Source organism: Panthera leo, chromosome A1 (genome assembly GCF_018350215.1).
Source record: "Panthera leo isolate Ple1 chromosome A1, P.leo_Ple1_pat1.1, whole genome shotgun sequence".
Classification (NCBI taxonomy): Eukaryota; Metazoa; Chordata; class Mammalia; order Carnivora; family Felidae; genus Panthera; species Panthera leo.
Window position 1 is genome coordinate 108,441,746 of NC_056679.1, and position 19,734 is coordinate 108,461,479.

A 19,734-nucleotide genomic window follows, 5' to 3' on the forward strand; every position below is an offset into this window, starting at 1 on the left:
TAAGACTAAGGAAAGTGTATGAAACACTAAAAGTCCTTATCTCTTTTACTGATGTTATTTAACATTACCTCTGCTTTTTAATAATCAAAGACAGGACACTGTAGAGATATATTAATGTAAAGCTGGTTACAAATTCATGGTAATTAAGGTGTGAGCATGTATAAATGAAAACTATACTAATGTTATTATGTACAACCCATGCTATGACACGAATGAAACGGTATCTAATCGGCAAAATATCCATGCTTGTTTGGAAGCTGAATTGATAAAGCCCGTTTGCAAATATAGTAATTACATCATTTCTTACCAAAACAGTCTCCTGAGAAGATGATGCAGTAACAGAAACAACATACTTTTAAAAAATTCCTCAGTAACTCCCCAACACTAACTTTACTTAGAATAAAAGTATATTTTAGTTTCACATTATGAAACTAAGGCTACATAAACACCTGTATGCTAATAAAAAATAATCCCAATGTTAAAAGCAAACAAAGTATGCTGACAAAAAAAAAAAAAAAAAAAAAGAAGGTGAGAAAAAATAATTTCTGATAAGCAAACAAGACAGTCTACTTCTGGGACTGTGTTACAAAGAATAATATTAAGCTGTTATATAAGCAATTTGTGATTAAAAAACAAAATAAAAGCTGAATGATTTTAAAAAATAGGACATCAGATTTGCTTTTTTTTCCACTGATGTTATTGGAAATTAGTAACTATTTTTCTACTTCTAATGTTCAGGAGAATTCTTTCATTTTAAAATTATGTCATGGTTAGGGATTTGGGGAAATATCTATTCTTAATCTCAACTATTTGTTCTTTCCTTATTTTAATATTAAATATTAAATAAAATAAAATATTATTTTAATATTCTTTGTCTCACAGATACACATACTCTTTCTTATAGTATTTCGAGGACAATTCTTAGAGAAGTGAGTGCTACAAAGGCAGAGACCAAGAGCCTTTTTCAAAGAGCCTTGACACACATATGTTCAGAATTGTGGAATTAGACTCATTAAAATTTTTTCTCACTTAAAAAATATTCAAAGTAGAAAATTAAAGAAATATAGTGAACAAACAAGGAAGAAAACAATTACCTATAAAACCACACCCTACACAAAACCACAACCAACAGTTTTCCTTTTTAGTTATTTTTACAGTATACATTACAATCTAATTAAACAATCCCCTGTAGCTGGACTTCTAGGGTATTTCCAATTTTGTTTCATTATAGGTAATACTACTAAGAATATCTGTATACAAATCTTCATCAATTTATTACTAGAAGTGGAATTGTTGAATTCAAGGTATAAACATTTTTAAAACTCTTAATCAAAAAATGCCCAGGGAAACCTGGGTGGCTCAGCTGGTTAAGCCTCCAACTCTTGATTTTGGTTCAGGTCATGATTGTCAGTTGGTGGAATAAGCCCCAGATCCAGCTCCAAGCTGACAGCCAGGAGCCAGTTTGGGATTCTCTCTCAGCCCCTTCCCCAGCTTGCACACACTCTTTCTCACTCAAAATAAATAAATAAAACATTTTTTAAAAATGCCCGGATACTTGATAGAAAGGTTGTCATTTCCTATTTCTTTTTTTTTTTTAATGGTTATTTTTGAGAGACAGAGGGAGCAGGGGAGGGGCAGAGAGAGAGAGAGAGAGAGAGAGAGAGAGAGAGAGAGAGAGAGGACCTCAAGCAGGCTCCACACTGTCAGCACAGTGCCCAACATGGGGCTCGAACTCAAGAACCATGAGGTAGTGACCTGAGCTGAAATCAAGAGTCAGACGCTCAACTGACTGAGCCACTCACGTACCCCATAATTTCATATTTCTACAGCAGTTTGAGCTTATTATTTGTCTTATGTTATCAATTCAGGCCCTGATTATTCTCCTGTCAATCTGTGATAAAACAAATGATACACTGTTTTTAAAATAAATTATGTGTCCTTGATTATTATGGATGTGGAGTATGTGACTCAACGTTCTTTGCCTATTTTTCTATTGAAGTTTCAGTGATTTTATTGTGTACCTATTAAAAATCACCTGAATTCATTTATAATGATTAACTGCCAAGAAACAGGACACACATTCATTCTCAAAACTGCAAAGTGACCAGTCTGACAAATCAGTTCTCTGCAAAAAAAAAAAAAAAAAAAGGCTCCAATGAAAACCTTTATGATTTCTACTAAAATAACATATTTTTTCTCGTATTTATATGGCTGAAATTATTGGCATTTTACTTCACTGAAACGTGTTTAGAAGAGAGAGCCAGTTTAATATTAACACCTGATGTACAGTATTTTACTAATGTTAGCATTCACAGCGAACAGCCTTTGACTGGCAAAACAGACTCAATAAATACTTGCTAACTACTAAAAGAAAAAACAATTCCCTTCTGAGTTAACTACTTCTACAAGATATTTCATTTTGAGACGTACCAATACAAAGAAATAAGGCTTGAAAACACTCAAACGATTGTTCCTGGCCACCTTCCTTTCCATACCTACTATAAGCAAAGACAGAATCCAAGAGGTGAAACCAATTCCCACTCCCTGAAGGAGATACTATGGAGATGACAGACTGATCTAGCTGCCTGAAACTTGAACATAGCTACTTGGAATCTGACACTAACAAGCTAAAGTCCAGTACAATCACTGTCCTATGGTTCTAGACGACACATGTCACAATTATGCCTCTGTTCAAAATGAAAAATAGTCAAAGGATACATTTATCCTAGATCAAATCCACCAGGGTTTCTAGAAATGGAACTCGGGGTAATACCTCCTAAGAATTCCCTTTACAAACTCTTTTCTTTTTGGTCCTCCATTCATTTCCCTTTTCCCCAGTGCTGTCATGCACACTTCCGGTCATCCAAAACTGTCTCCCATCTTTACAATGTAGGCTAGTCCCTCTCATATTCTCCTTACCTCCCATTTATGAGAATAAGACTTCTCTTACAGTGTTTGCTGTCCTGCTGTCATATGACAGTATGCTCAATATTAAAAGAATTTTGCTACTTTAAAGTTAGGATTTTTACAATCTGCTTGCCTCTAGGAGAGCAGTCAATAAGAAAGAAATGAGTGACAATAAGCAGAGAGCTCAAGATGCTTTAAATGAAATGAATTTAATTAAATTAAATTAAATTTAAATTTAAATTTTAAATTAAATTAAATGAAGAACAAATGTGTTACCTGATTGGAAGTAAGAACTCAAGAAGAAAAGCATGTTGAGATCAGGCAATCTCTGAGATCTTGAACACTATAAAAGCTGAGAGTTGACATTTACCTACTTCCAAGGTGTCCCCTAATTAGTGTCATTATTACAATGACAATGTGCTATACTGTCAACCCCAATACACCAAATACAACTAACAGAGCTTCTATCACTTCCTGCTATGACACGATGAAGTCCATCACTATAGTATAATATTCAAAGTCTTTCATAACTCAGCTCTTCCCTATCTCTCCTGCTTCATCTCTACATGTACACCCAGAGTCTATATAACCTACCGAACTTGTTCCTGTCTTTGTGCACATCAAAACATTTATCACCCCGTAATGCACCATTTGTCTGCTTTCCCTTTTTAGATTACCAACTCTTAGAGGACAAGAAACTTGCTCTATTAACCTTCCTACATTTCTATATTTGAACACTGTCTGTGCCTTGTGTATAAGCATGTGGAGAATAAGGGGTTCCTGATACCAATGCCTTAAAAGTAGTAACTACCTCTTTTCAGCTCTAAAAACCACAGAGCATAGTGCTGGGAACTATAAGGAACTAAACAAATATTTGATTATGTTTTGCTTAAATGTTTTCTTCCTTTTATTTTTTTTCTTCTCTTTCTTTTACTTAATTCACTGTGTTAATTTATTCAACAAATACTGAGTGCCTACTGATGTGCTAGGTACTGAGCTGGATTAACACTTCTGTGATTGCTTTATGAAGTAGATAATGTAAAATATACAGATATAATATATACTACACCCATTCCCATCCACTTCAGTGAAATGATTTTCTTAAGTACTTTACAGACCTCAAATTACATTTCAAATCACAAAGTTTCCTTCAGTTTTGGTGACATCTCATTTTAGAAACAAGTAGATTTGACTAAAAAGGTCAGCTTTAGAATTCAGGAAGGAATAAATAGTGCAATAAGAGAAAGATGATTTAGAAGACAAAAAAACTAGCATCCGCAAATTTATCCTCAAGTTTTAAGATGTTCAAATTTGGGAGCACTTGGGTGGCTCAGTCAGTTAAGCATCTGACTCTTGGTTTTGGCTCTGATCATGATCTCACAGTTTGGTGATTTCGAGCCCCACTGCCAAGGCAGAGCCTGCTTAGGGTTCTCTCCCTCCCTCTCTCCCTGCCCTCCCCCACTCACACTGTCCCTGTCTCTCTCAAAATAAACTGAAAAAAAAAAAAAAAAAGAAAAAAGATGTCCAAAGGACTTAAATTAGATAAAAAGTACACAAGAAAAGATTCTGTAAAATAAAATGGTCAGTCTTTCCTAAAATTCAAAACAAAGCTACTAGAAGAATATATACTCTAGTAGTGGTAATTTCATGGAAATGATGGAAAGATACTAAGATTTTCTTATTTATGGTTTACTTGAAGATTTTATAATGCGTTAGCTGTATAAAAAACAAATTGACCCCAAATTCCCTTCCCCCAAATAAAAACTTTAGAGTCAACAGGAAAATGTCTACATTACTGAGATGATTATACCTACCTGAACAGTTTTGGAGGCAGGATACTAAACCGTGTTTTATCCAAAATTTTCCTTATTTTGTTTCTTCCACCTGAAACAGTATTTGCTTTTATTTTCTTATTTCCTTTCTCCTGTGATGTCTGTTCGATATCTCCTGGTACATCTTGGATTGAATGGCGATTACTTTTTTTTTCAGCAATTTTAGGAATATGAGGAACACCATATTTTTCTTGTTCAGTCCTACTAAGTAACTCTTTGAACACTGTGTAAATAAATAAAGTTGTCATTTGTTTTATTCTCATTAGCAAGTTTTTACAAAAACAACAAATTTTAAACATAAATACAGTCACTTTCTATTATTTGGCCTTTCACAGTCTCATCCACTAAACATTATGAAATCTACACCATGCTTCATCAGCTATACCAACTTATCTCTTCAGTTTTTTTTAAGATTTTTAATTTTTTTTTTTAACATTTTTATTTGTTTTTGAGACAGGGAGAGACAGAGCATGAACAGGGGAGGGTCAGAGAGAGGGAGACACAGAATCTGAAACAGGCTTCAGGCTCTGAGCTGTCAGCACAGAGCCCGACAAGGGGCTTGAACTCCCAGACCGCGAGATCATGACCTGAGCCGAAGTCGGCCGCTTAAATGACTGAGCCACCCAGGCACCCCTAAGATTTTATTTTTAAGTAATCTCTACACCCAATGTGGGGGCTCAAACTTACAACCCTGAGATCAAGAGTCACATGTGCTACTGACTGAGCCAACGAGATGTCCTTTAAAAAAATTTTTAAAGCAATTTCTACACCCAACATGGGGTTTGAACCCAGGACCCTGGAATCAACAGTCACATGCTCTACCAACTGAGCCAGCCAGGTGCCCCTGTCTTCAGTTTTTATAAATGCCTATACTTCTGATATAGGCCAAAAGGGAAAAAAACAAAGTCACTGGCAAAAATGAAAAGGAAGTAGGCAGGCCGCATGTTTGAAAAGTTCAAGGCTTCCTATTTAGCAATATTTGCTATGTAATACTAATAATAATAATAATAAGCAATATAACTGCTAATCCTCTCAGACTTTATAAAACCAGATATTTAGATTCTATTATTTATGTTATTTCATATCATAATATATATCACTTGATATGAGATAGAAGTACTGTAGTCATGTTGTTTTGTAAAATTTAGCCATTAAAAAAAGAAAAAACAAAAAAAGAGTTTTGATGGACCTATTTTTGCCAGAAATAAACAGTACTAAATTTAATAATAAATAACCATTTCCTCAAGGTCACATTTATGAGACTCCTGTCACTGAGTAAAGCAGCTAATAAACTTTCACTACAGTGGTCTGAAGTAACAACCAATCATTCTTAGGTAACTTCAGGTCAACCGTAAGTCTGAGGAGTTATTTCATCCTTAAGAACAGTACAAGTGCACTTGAAGATTTGCCTATCTAGCGATCTCTTTGCCTAGATCAGATTTTTTTACCTTGTGAGAGGGGCTATACCTCCTTGGGATCAAGTGAATAAAAGAAAAATCCATAGAAGACTATGTATCTAGTAACTATTAGTGTCATCTTTTCCAATTAGGATAACCTCTATTACTAAGGTTTCATTAATGTCATGAAAATATTTTTCAGTTGTTTTAAATATGTGTTCTTAAATAAGACCTATCAACTACTAGAGGGGGAAAAAACCCCACTAAAAAGATAAATGCTAAGGCAGAAGGTAATTTCCTAAAAATTCATGGTGTCTGGGAGGGTCTGAATAAAAGAAAAATGAAGCTACATATTCTTGAACATGAAGGTCTTCAGAAGGTGCAGGTTTCAGTAGTGTTACTTGGAACCTTCATAAAAGAAAAATAAATTTTATAAATGTGCCCACTGAAAAACAGAGAATTGTGATCTTTTTTGTTGTGGGGACAAATCAATCATTTCCTTCAATACCAAACGAGTTACAAGTAAGATCCAATAGACAAAAGACTTAAAAGCTGATGCATTACAACACAAAATGGCTTGGTATTCAGTTGTAAAAGTAGATCATCTTGAAAGTTTCAACCAGGATGTTATCACATTACCAAAGCATACTGAAAGTTTATGAAAAGCACATTTTCTGCCTTCAAAATAATAAACATCTTTGGAGTCACCTTTTAAAGATAATTTGCTTGATTAAAATGCAACAAATTCCTTTGAGTTTGTTTAGAAAATTGTTTTATTTTTAAGCCACGTGGTAAAGGTGAAAATGCCTTTTTGAGGTAAAATTGATACACATCCATGCAAAAAAACACTTATTGACCTACAAACACGAAGGCACTACACTATGCGCTCGCAGATAACGCCTACTGCAGAACAGTAAGTGTACAAAATATGGTACAGAAAGATCATAACCAGAGGAATTAAGAAAGCAGGAAAGGGAAAATCCTCCCTAATTAAGTTGCTGTAAGGTGAGTAGATTTTAACTAGGCAAAGTGAGGGGAAGGAGGAATGACTCTAGGTAGAAGAAATCTCAAGTTCCAAGTCCCTGTGGTAAAAAGAAACAAAGAAAATTAAGATGACTGGAGAACAAGGCAAAGAAAGGGCCTAAAAATGCTACAGTGAAGAGCAACAGGAAATCTTTAAATGGGCAGCAGATATCCCTGCCTGTGGTATGTACATAAGACAACTCAAGAGTGTACACAGTAGCTTACATCTTCACTGGACTTGTGTATATAGTTATAAATAAAATTGTAGAAATTTTGATTTATAGATGAAGAGAAAATAATAAATTTTAAAAAATCAGTCAAGGTTCAAGACAAAAATTAATAGGTGAGCAAGTGTAATTACAATGCTATTAAAAAGCAATAGTAAATATATGAATCAGAAATGAAGGTGCCCAAGAATCAAGAAAAGTAATAAATTGGACTACATGAAGATTAAAAATTTCTCAGTCTCCACAATTACGTACATATGTACACACACACACACAACAAGCAAAGTCAAAAGACAACTTGGGGAAATATTTGCAACCCTTCGACTAAAAGATACTGGGGGTGCCTGGGTGGCCCAGTAGGGTAAGTGTCTGACTTGATTTTGGCTCAGGTCATGATCTCATGGTTCATGAGATCAAGCGCCACATCGGGCTGTGCTGACAGTGCAGAGCCTGCTTGGGATTCTCTCCCCCTCTCTCTGCCCCTTTCCTGCTCACACTCTCTCCCAAAATAAATAAATATTAAAAAACATACAAAAAAAGACTACAAGATATTGTCCTTTCTTATAACACATTCAAATACATCAATAAAACATGAGTACCTCAAAATAAAAATGGACAAATTACTTTGTAAAAAATAAATGTTAACCTTTGAAAAAAAAAGGTGCTCAACCTCCCTCATTATTAAATAATGTATATGAATAAAAATAAAGTTGATTATACCTGTTGCAAAGGCATTCTTATATTCTGATAAAGAAAGTGTATGTAGACTGGGATAAACTTTTGGAAAGTGAAACTGCAGCACTGTTAAAAATTAATTCCACTATGAGAAATTTACCTTCTAGGTCTATCTACATAAGCATAAAAGTATACAGGATTTTTATTTCAACACTGTAAATAGCAAAAACTGAAAACAACCAAAAACACCCATCAATACATTAGCTCAACAGATTATAATGATATTGCAGTGGATTTCTCTGCAATAACAATTATACAAGAATTAAATCTGTATCAACTCCTAAGCAAAGATCCAGAATGCTATACACAGTATGGCTCTACTGTATACCTTTTTTAAATGTTTTCATTTTCAAAACATACACATATAATACTTTTATGAAAACATTAAAATGCTAATAATAAATTATCTGAGTGGTGAGATTTTCAAATGTTAGAAAGTTATGAAAGCCAGGAGGAATAGATGAGTTAAAATACCAAGGTAAAAAGATGGTAAACGGAGATTGCCTGATGTTTTCTTCTCTCAACATGAAGTCTAAACACGAAACGGGCATCAGGTAGAGAGACTCTACTAGAGGAAAAAGGATTTTTGATGGCTTCAAGTACTGGCATAAAAACTGGAATACACACAAGGCCTAAAGCAGTGATGCCTTCCTCCATGGGACATATCTACTCCTAAGACAAGGCAGAAGAGCTGGGGACAGGTTCGAAATTTCTTAGTCTCATGGTACTTAGGAGACAAAGTCACACAACAAGGAAGGGTGTGCAACCAATACATGACATATTTCTCTGCTTGGGGAGAGAGGCTCAAGAGCTAAGTTAAAAAATCTCTCATCAGATTCTCTGCATCAAACACATGACAAATCTCACTCTCAGTTTGAAACTTGGGTATAGTCTAAGTAATTTTGTAACCTAGCCTGACCCAGCTCAATTCCCCTTACCTTATATGCTTAAACAGAGGAAATGGCAAATCCTTTCTATGAGAAAATACTAATCTGCCTATTTGCTAAGGTTCCTTAGTATACAAAGTACAGCATACAATAAAAAATTGTAAGACACACAAAATAAGACACTTTGATAATAAGGGGGATCAGAGAATAAAAGGTAACACCCATTTTGGAATTAACACAAAAGATTTTTGTAATAACCGTTATAAATATATTAAATAAAATAGAGATAAAATGGATGAAAATATGGTTTTGAGAATTGAGTTTATAAGAGAGATTCAAACAGATATTCTAGAACTAAAAATTATCTAAAATGAAACTCTCTGACTGTGTTCAAGGGCAGGACAGATACAGAAGAAAAGAGCAAAACTTTGCTTAAACCCAGGTCATTAGAAAATATCCAAACTGAAGCACAAAGAGAGGGAAAAAGGTCAAGAACACAACAGTCTGTAAAAGATGCATGGGACTCAATCTTTTAATATGTAAGTAACTGAACTCTCACACAGAAAGGAGGCAGAATGGCAAAGGCAATGCCTCAGGTGATGACTGCGACAAAGTTTTGCTATCTTTGTTTAGCCTTCTGTGGGCTGTGGTACAGTTTCCAAAGCTTTGCAGTTTATCTCCACCTGTTTGATCTGCGCCACCACTCAGTCTGCCTGGGACCCGAGCAGAGGTCCACTGGCATGCCAGTTCTCCAAGTCTCTGGTGTGCTGAATAGGATCACATCCATGCACACACACAGGATGGAGGTGAGCTCGGGATCTCATAAACAACTTTATGGAGTCGTCTTCTCTACCTCAGTTATCAACCTACTAACTTCCACAGTTCCTTAGGCTACCCTTTTCAGTCCTTTAGAAAGAAATTGCTGACTCTGGCTCTGTAGGGGCCAATGAGGAAGAAGAAAGAGTGTGGGGGGGGACAATGAAGGAGCCACAGCTCCAGTGAACGGTGAAGAACGTTCCCCTCCCTCAGAAGTCTGGCTTGTGCAGCTGTATTGCTGCTTGGAGGCTGAGGCCTGACAGAATGGGGAAAAAAAGAGGGGGGAAAAACTGTGGGGATTCCTTTTCCCACTCCTCAAGCCAGGCTTCTCCATTTGAACCTTTACCAGTATGTACACAACCAGGTTTCAGCTTGCCTTGACTCCAGTCCAGTGTTATTGGAGTAAAAGGAAAAAAAAAATTAATTAATTAATTAATTTACTCCTGGTAGTGGGACTTTAAATTTTCCAAGTTCTTAAATGATTCTGCCCACGTTTTACTGTTGAGCTGACTGGGAAACAAAGGGTGGCATGTGTTTACTCCATCTTACCTAGAAATGGAACCCTCAATTTGATTTTTAACTTCACAGATACAAGACAGTTACCTAACAGACTGTGTTTGATACTCTGGAACTCCTCTGGTTCTGTTTCTGTTGGTTCTGGATTACACTGACTTGAAAAAAGATTTTTTTAAAAATGTTTATTTCTGAGCAAAGGAGAAACAGAGAGTGTGAGAGGGGAAGGGGCAGAGAGCGAGGGAGATACGGAATCCGAAGCAGGCTCCCCGCTCTGAGCTGTCAGCATAGCGCCCAATGCGGGGCTCGAACTCACAGACTGTGAGATCATGACCTAAGCTGAAGTCAGACACTTAACCGACTGAGCCACCTAGGTGCCCGGGGATTACACTGACTTTTAAGAGAGCCTCACAATCTTTGATTGTTTGCTTAACTCTGTATTTGAAAAATTATTTTTACAAATAATAGGTTATTGGGCGCCTGGGTAGCTCACTTGGTTAAGCAACCTACTCTTCGTTTCAGCTGAGGTCATGATATCGCGGTTTGTGGGTTTGAGCCCCACGTCGGGCTCCAGAGTGAGTGCAGAGCCTGCTAGGCATTTTCTTTCTCTTTCTCTCTCAAAATAAATAAATAAACTAAAAAAAAACAAAAAAAAAAAAAAACCAAAAAAAACTTATTAAAAAAGACACAAATAATAGGTTACTGCTGGAATCCTCAAAAGATTTTTATGTTCTTTTGCCAGGCACCTGAGGTCCCAGGGCTAGAGCCAGGGCCAAAATCTGAGGTCTTTCCGAGTTGCTTAGAGTACAACCCACATCCACTTTAGAGTAAGCCATTCAAGGTCCCAATCTTCAACAAAGGTTATTATGCTTGAGCGTTCTGGCCTTGGTGGGTTCTAACACTAGAAACCTGTGATTTTATCCTGCAGTTCTTCCTCTCGGCTACATTCTATGGATTGATAATGTCCCTGGAAAAAAAAAGACATCCTTCCGGGGTATGGTTTCAGGAGGTGGGAAGGGATATAACACATCCAGTTTTGTGTTCCTATCAAGTGCAGGATTCCAAAGCTTTAGACTTTTGCTAGGAGTCTACTGCCCAAAGAGGCTGTCTTTCAAGAGCTTTCCTGTACTGGTGAATGTCTGAGAGCAGATATGGCTCCAGTTCACGTCTTTCCAGTCCGATTCTCTCTCTGTTCTATGTCAGGTAGTTGTTAGCTCTCTTTTTGATTGTTGCACTTGTTTGTAACTACTTTTTATATTTTAGTCTACCTTTTCTGGTTATTCTCCAATACTGGAAACAGAAAGTTAAAACAAGTTTAATTCATTTTGCTCAGATTTCAGGTGCCCTTTGATTTAGAAGATTTGCATCCTTCTTTCACTCTGGAAAAGTCTCGGCTATTGTTGCATCGACATTACTTTACATTTTGTTTTTGTCATTGCTATCATACTGTAAGTCACTCTGAGTTACTTCTTTTTCAATGACTGTTTCTTTTTTCCTAATATCCTGTTCTTATTTTAAGGGATAACTCTTTAAATCTGAGCACGGTTCTAGAAATGTTTTTCTTCTCTTCCTCAAATTAACTACTTTCCTCAGATTCCGTAAGCTCAGTTATTATGTTTCCCACCATGCCTCAATGATTCTTGTTCTCCTACACCTAGCTGTCAGTTTTAGGGGCACCTAGGTGGCTCAGTCAGTTGAGCATCTGACTTCGGCTCAGGTCATGATCTCACAGTTTGTGCGTTTGAGCCCCGCGTTGGGCTCTGTGCTGACAGCTCAGAGCGTGAAGCCTATTTCAGATTCTGTGTCTCCCTCTCTCTCTGCCTCTCCTCCACTCACACTCTTCGTGTCTCTCTCTCTCAGAAATAAACAAACACACAAAAAAAAAATCTGTGTTCTGGTCACAGTTTTCCTGTCTGTAGGTGTTCTGACTGCGAGCTCCATATAGGACAACCCAAGTGCTCATCTCTGCTTCACTGTAATGTCAGAGTTACCAGGGCTTCATTCCAGATACCACATCCATACTAAAATGCTCCATTTTTAAAAATGCTTTATTACTATTACTTTGAGATACTCTTTGGTGTTTTGCTTGGGATAGAGTTGGCTGACCATTCTCTGCCAAGGGTAAGGAAGGAGGTATTGAGGACATGGGCCCTCTTTTGCAGTACCACAACCTACCCTCTACCACATCCCATCTAGAGTTCTATTGGGCAAATGTCTCTCACCACTCAAGGAGTCCTGAAGTGGTGGCTTCCCTGCCTTTTGTACCTTTCAGATCTATTTTTTCTGTTTCCCATGGGCCATGTTATTAATCACCAAATAGTACTATCTTTATATTTTTATACATAATAGTATGTGATACCAGGTAATAATTATTACGTGAGGGCACAAAAAGTTCAAGGTCTTTGATCCTTGTAAGAGCCCTATGAAATACATCTAAACAAAGTCAAGCTTGGAAACACTAAGTCAGATGCTCTAAGAGACAGAGCAAGCTCTGCTTTCTTACTTTTTAAAATCAGAATCTTTTTGATTTAATCCAAAAGTTGATGTTTCTAGATACTAGTCCAAACTCCAGGAAACCCAGGAACTGTGAAGGCTCACTTATTTGACGCTAAACTAATATAATATTAGGAAATTGCCAAAGGAGTTATATATCAGACTTAACAGGACATAATTCAGTAAAAAGGACTCCACTGAAAAGAGGAAAAATACCCAATGTTTCATTTTTCATTATGACTAAGTGCAGTATGAGGAGCAGTGAAAGTGAAAAAATAAAACATACTTCCTTTTCCATAGGCAGTTTTTAAATTCAACTCCTAGTTTTCAAAATGCAACCCAGATGACCTGAAGAAATTTTCCCCCCTAACTTCATTTAGACTCTTAAATTTTCTTTGATAATTTTCAAACTATTATGCTGTTTTTATTATCGCCCTTCTCAGAATTTCATTGAATACCCTATGGTATCTAAGGAAACCCAGTTACAGTAAGTCTTCCCTAAAAAGCAGGGGGGCGGGGAGGGGGAACCAACAAAGAAAAAAAAAATGCAAGCGCAAGCTTTAGTCTTTGCTTCAAATAGAAACATGATCAAAATACTCTGCAGATACAGTAATCAACATTTTTAGAGAGAAAGGCAGAGTACACTGTTATTAAAAATCTGGAATTCAGTGATTAATTCTTTTACTCAATTTAGTTTCATGAAACAGCCAATCTAGCATTCGTATTATTATTTAGCTAGCTTTCTTCAGAAAGCTAGCTAAAACATTAGCAATAGTCTGAGTTGCCCATTAGCAGGGGGAATAAAAGCCTGATTATGATTTTTATGCTTCATACAGGTCATTCTAAGTTTCACTCAGTATCTCCCAGCAAAGTATAGTACATAATACCTCTTCAGTAGACACTTCACACGTCTAACCAAATGTACGTGCACACCTCTTTTAAAACTTATTTTTGTAAGATACCAAAATAATGCAAACGATGAAAAATGAAAATTCTAGAATACATAGTACTTACTATACCTCAACACTGAAGTTCCTAAAAATGATCAAGGAGCTCAAAAAGAAACATGTTTGTATTTTATTATTTTCCTTTTCATTGATGACTTTTGCTTTTAATTAACAAAACAAACAAAAACAGTAAACAAAAAGCAGAAGAAAAAACCTTTCAGTTTTTACAACAAAACTCACCAAAAATGTTGGTCTTCACAGTAAGTGCAAGGTGAGTATTATTCCTTAAAATTTCAACGGCCTTCGCAAATGTAATGTTCTCAAAGTTTTGTCCATTTACTTCCATTATCTTGAAGAAAAATACAAATTATGACAGAAACAATATTAGCTACTTCTGCAACCTTAGGTGTAATGGTGAAAAAAATGACACTGGAACAAAATGCACCCATATGTGAATAATGTTCATCTCTACGAGAAGTGGAATTACCACTTATTTTTTTTCTCTATATTCTATTTCCCCAAATCACTACTAAAAACATTTTTTGAAAGTTCATTCCCTCTGAGATCAAAGAAAAAATTTTTAAAAAACAGGATGGTTCATATATGAAACAAAAATAAAAAAAATTTTTTTAATGTCTGTTTATTTTTGAGAGAGACAGAACACGAGTAGGGGAGGGACAGAGGGAGAGGGAGACACAGAGTCTGAAGCAGGCTCCAGCTCAGCACAAAGCCTGATGCAGAGCTCCAACTCACGAAGCAAAAGATCATGACCTGAGCTGAAGTCGGACACTTAACCAACTGAGCCACCCAGATGCCCCTATATATGAAGGAGAATTTTAAATCAAGACACATCAGCTCATAAAAATTAGTGCTTGTGTATGTATATGTAAATTTTACTGAAATATTCTAAATGCAAATTTATTGCTTTTAAAAGACAGAATTCATTCAAAAGTGATACTTTAAATATATCTACTATCCTTTGCTGATGCTGAATCAGGAAGTCGAAAAGCAGCAAGTACAACTGCGATGGATTCTTGCATGTGATGTGCTGACCCTTCACAGAAGGCTTCCCAAACTTGGCTGTACCTCCAAATCGTACAGAAAGCTTATTTAAAAAATACTAAATCTAACAAAAAAGGATAAAGAGATAAACATAATGAGGAAAAAAAACACAAAAAACAGATAAGCAGCACAGAGGACAGATGTCAGGACTCACACAATGATTCCAACACGGTAAAAAAAAGACTGAGAAACAAAATATGAAAAGAAAGAGAAACCACAGAAGTAAAATGCGGAGTTGAAAGAAGTCTTGAGTCTACACATTGAAATGGCTTGAGTATTGTGCAAAGATAATAAAGAGATCTATTTTTTAACATATCCCAAAGAAAAATTTGAATTCCATGGACACTGAACAAAGAATCTTTAAGCACCACTGTGGAGTTGGTGGGGTTGGGGATGGGTAGGAGGACAAACAAAGGAAGCTAGAAAAGAAAAAATAAAGGTTGGTTTGGACTTCTCTTGGGCAATAGTAAAATGATGTGATACTTTTCTATAACATCAATGCTCTGAGGGATAAATAACTGTGAACAAAGAATTTTATACCCCACTGAACAAAAGCATTATCAAACATGCAGGGACACAAAAAACTATAGTATTTATAGGCCCTATATAAGACAAGAACTAAAAGAGATTTGAAAAGTACTAGAAGACACTGGTGAAATGAATCTTAATCATGGGGGCATGTGGCACAGATGAAATGGAGGTGATCAATGACATCAGTAAGGAAGGTGTAAATGTGTACATGGTTATTAGTGATAAACCTCCGAAACTTAATGCCAATGTCAAAAGTATTCTCAAAAGATAAATAATGTTAAAAATGACTTAATAATCTAGATCTAACATTTCAGATCATTTTAACAATAACTGAGAAGACTTGAAGGAAGAGGTAAAAAGTAGATAAATTTTCTCTCAAAAATGAAATAATCTGATTTCATTGTTTTTTTCCTTCCTTGTGAAGAATGAGATGCTCAAATGAGTTTAAAATAAAATACTAGAACATTAAATACACTGATTCTGGAATTCTAGCTACTAGAAATTGTTAATGAATGGTGTGGGGTTAGGCCCAGAAATCTGTTTTTAAAAAGTTCCCTTAGTGGAAGAAGGGGCTCATTAAAATTTTAAACCAGCTTCTTAACCCTTGCACTCTTGGTATTTGGGCCGGGTAAGTCTCTGTTGTGCGGGTGTCCTGCTGTGGGGTGCTGGAGGCTGCTTAGCAGCATGCCTGGCCTCTAACCACTTCATGCTAAGAGTAACTTCTGGATCATGAGAATCAAAATTATCTCTAGACACACCAAATGTCTCCTGGGGGGAGAAAATCACTCCCAGTTGAGAAGCACTGCTCTGCAGTGTGGAAGTTTTTACAGTGTGAATGCATTCATAATTTAAAAAGAAAAGCGCTAGTATAGTTTAGTTAAAAGTCAAATAAAGCCACACTCTAAATGAATAAATGAACAAACAAAACTTTAAAATGGGGAAACATAACCTTCCCAAGTGATTTAGCTAAATTTGAAAAATGACTCTTTGGTATGCATGTGAATCACCTAGAGAGAGTGAGCTCTGTTAAAAATACAGATTCCTGGACCTCATCATGGCAGACTGTCACTAGTACAATTAGTAGAACTGAGATAGGCTTAGGAATTGCATTTTTTAGTAACAAGGTTGTCAGGAATCACATTTTGGAATACACTGCTCTACAGTTATCTAATGCGTATACAGAGAGAATAAATCCCCTCCAACTTCCTCCCGGGGTCTCCTTCATTTTCGTAGTCCCTTGCCCGGCTTCCTCTACTTATGGATGTAGTTCTGTTACCATAGGACCACTACTTAAGCTAAACCATTATTTATGGCAATCTTTGGCCACTTACCTTTTAATGTTAATTAAATTTCCTTACATTGGTCATGCTTACTTGAAGAAATATCACATGAGAAAAAAAGTAGCAGACATTTTAGTTATAAGAAGGCTTTTAATTCAAGTGGTTGTGTATTTATTTACCTGATCACCACGTTTCAGTCCCGCATCAGCAGCTTTGCTACTGGGTTCTACTCCTTCAACAAAAATACCAAATCCCTTCTCACTTCCCCCATTAAGGCTGAAATGCAGAGGGGACTCCCGGGAAGCCTTTTGCAGCACAACCTGCCTCCACTTGGCCTTTGCAGCACAGGCAATATTCAATAACCGGAGATGACCATTCATTTTCTAAAAAGCAAAAAAGGGTAGAATGTATATAAATGTATGGATTTATTCCTATAGGCTTTTAAAAATCACCTAAAATCATCAGAGTTAGAGTTACATTTAAATACAGAGTAAAACACATACGAGTCAGGGTAAATAAAACTGAAGGAGGGAAAGCTTCCGCCGGAGAGCACTCTCAAGATTTCTCAATAGTTATTTTTTAAAACGTCTAGATAGTCACAGGTCAGAAGAGATTTCAAAATGACGTCCCACTTAGAAAGGGAAGACAAAAAAATTACTTCTCATGGCATGAACTTTCCTAATACATATTCTAGTGCTATCTTGCTTATCTCCTGGCTGTTATATCAATCCAGAATCTTGCAGGACCTGAATCACCCTTCTGAATAATATCTAACAGTCAAAGACACATTCAAGTCTCTGCCTCTTCGAGGTACATTAGTCCTGTATTATTTTAGGTCTTTTTTATGCCTGATAATATTCTAACTTTCAGGTTTTAACACCAATTTAATATTCAACTATTCTCCAATAGCATAGTATGTGTATATCTTATGTCCATAAAAAGCAGCTAAAGTTTTTTCAAGGCAGGGACCTAACCTTACACCTGTTCTTATCCTATGCAACACTTTGGAGTACAATGTAGAATTTAATAAATATCTCATGACTGAATGATTACCAAAAAAGAAATCCCACAACTGTAAGGCAATTTCTGTTTTCCATCAGCCCACGAATTATCTACACAGTGAGCACTGGAAAACCCATATGATGGTGGTGAGCTCCTATGGCCTCTTAAGTTCCCCAGCCTCTGTTCATTCTTCCCATTCTTCACAGAGCTGGAGTGTTGCTGGGAAAGCTACAGAACTAAAAGATATGGGAACAGACGAAAATCTGCTGCTCTGTCCCTTTGTTCAACTCCATCCACTTATACTCTTGAGTAAAATCAATGGTTCTTGGGCACTTGCTATGTGACAGGTTTTCCTTTCAGATGGTTACCTTCATTATAGCTCATTATAATCCTCATAACAGAAACTACGGACTACTATACATAAAACAACTGAGGCATAAAAAGGTTAAGCAACTTGTCCAAGTTCACATATCTAACATGTGGTATAGTTTGAATGCTATTTCAGGCAATCTAACTCCTGAGCTGCATTATTAATTTACTTCCTAAAATCTCAAGGTGCCTGGAGCAGACAATTCAGTTCCAGTTCATAGTTTTATATTTGACACAGAGTAAATTAATTATAAATAGCCACTGTCAAAGTTAACAGGACCTTGAGGGGATTATCTTAGGTGTTATATATTTAGAACAAGTGAAATCACATGCAGAAGGGAAACTCATAAAGTCTAATGTAGATCTGATATATAAAGCAGGCCTTAAAGGTTGCACAGAGTTCAAATAGCAAGAGGAGAAGCAAAGACTTTAAGGTTGAGAGAATTAGTGAAGAATATAAAATAATCCTGTTGGCTAAAATCAAGGGTACCCAGAAAAAATATTGAAGATGTAGGTGAGGTACCTGAATACATAGACAAGGAATTACTTTGGTAGGAAGTACATTAGCTTATTTACAAAGAGAGAAATATTCATCTTATTTGTGGCCTAAAAACAATCTCTGGCCATACAAAATCACTAGAACAAAGAAATACTAGAACTAAAATTAGCCATTATAAAAGATTAGGCATAATAAAATGAGCCCCTCAACGCGGAGTGAAAAAGAAATGACTGAGAGGGGCTATAGGAAATAGGCGTATGCTAAAATTAGTGACGCAGGTGACTATAGCAAATGAATGGACATCTTGGCCAGGGAATTCAAGGCAGAGAAAGAAGTAGCCCACATATACACTAGAGATCATAAGACTGGCTGACTGGCTGGAGACAGCAACATCATCAGCCTTAAAACGAACATAGAAGAGTCAGGAAGAAGCCTAATTTCTGTTTGGGTTAATGGCAGAGAATGAGCAGAATCTAAATTTCGAAGTACTTAGAGCAGACATTCAAGACACAGGAGAGAATGGAAGTGTTCTGAGGTACTGTTATTTGAGGATCAGGGAAATCCCTAAATCCTGAAGAAAATAAATTCTTTGGAGTCTTACTGTATCTTCCAGATTTTTTTCAAATTCCTCCAGAAATCGAGTCATAGCAGGATCACCTTCAAAATCATTAAAGTGATTATTTACCCATAATAACACAATCCGTGTTACCTGTAGAAACATGAAGGAGACAGTATAGTTATGAGAGGCATTCTTTCTGTAGAAGTATATTACAAAAGCATGTCCAAAACTGAGGGGGAACTGAGCTATATGGCTAACCCCTTCGCCCCCTATCCTGCACACAAAGGGTTCATTCTAATATGCAGGCATGGTTTGGTCTGAGTTTTTGCTTCCTTGGGTGCACAAGCAACATAGAGAGCCAAGACTGGACCCACAGTGAGAAAACACAAGCCTGTTTACTAAGCTATAAGAAGTACATAGGATGTATACCTCAGACAGTATCCTAAAATACAAGCTTCTAAAGGGCAGGCAATCATATCAAGAGCCTTTACATAGTCAAGAACATGTTTAATCAAAATTATTAACAAACCACATCTGAAACCTACTTTGTTAGAAATACTGTGAGTCTCCAAAATTGTAAAGTGGTTTGATTACTTTGTACCACAGATTAACAGAAAAATTAATGAAGTTGAACCGAATAATGTACCTAACAATG

The 19,734-nt window shown here is 36.3% G+C and overlaps 1 protein-coding gene and 1 non-coding gene across 8 annotated transcripts in view; both read right to left on the reverse strand.

The window, feature by feature from the left end:
* Window positions 1-19,734, reverse strand: part of RAPGEF6 (Rap guanine nucleotide exchange factor 6) — a 188,104-nt gene that overhangs the window by 52,548 nt on the left and 115,822 nt on the right. For all 7 annotated transcript variants that reach the window (XM_042934431.1, XM_042934443.1, XM_042934451.1 and 4 more), the window contains 4 exons: window positions 19,122-19,229; window positions 16,830-17,033; window positions 14,018-14,126; window positions 4,722-4,962 (listed from right to left, as the gene is read on the reverse strand). In XM_042934431.1, coding sequence (XP_042790365.1) covers window positions 4,722-4,962; window positions 14,018-14,126; window positions 16,830-17,033; window positions 19,122-19,229 — 662 coding nt within the window. The remainder of the gene's footprint in view (window positions 1-4,721; window positions 4,963-14,017; window positions 14,127-16,829; window positions 17,034-19,121; window positions 19,230-19,734) is intronic.
* TRNAN-GUU lies at window positions 5,507-5,579 on the reverse strand. The gene has a single exon. It is a non-coding gene; the product is annotated as a tRNA-Asn (tRNA).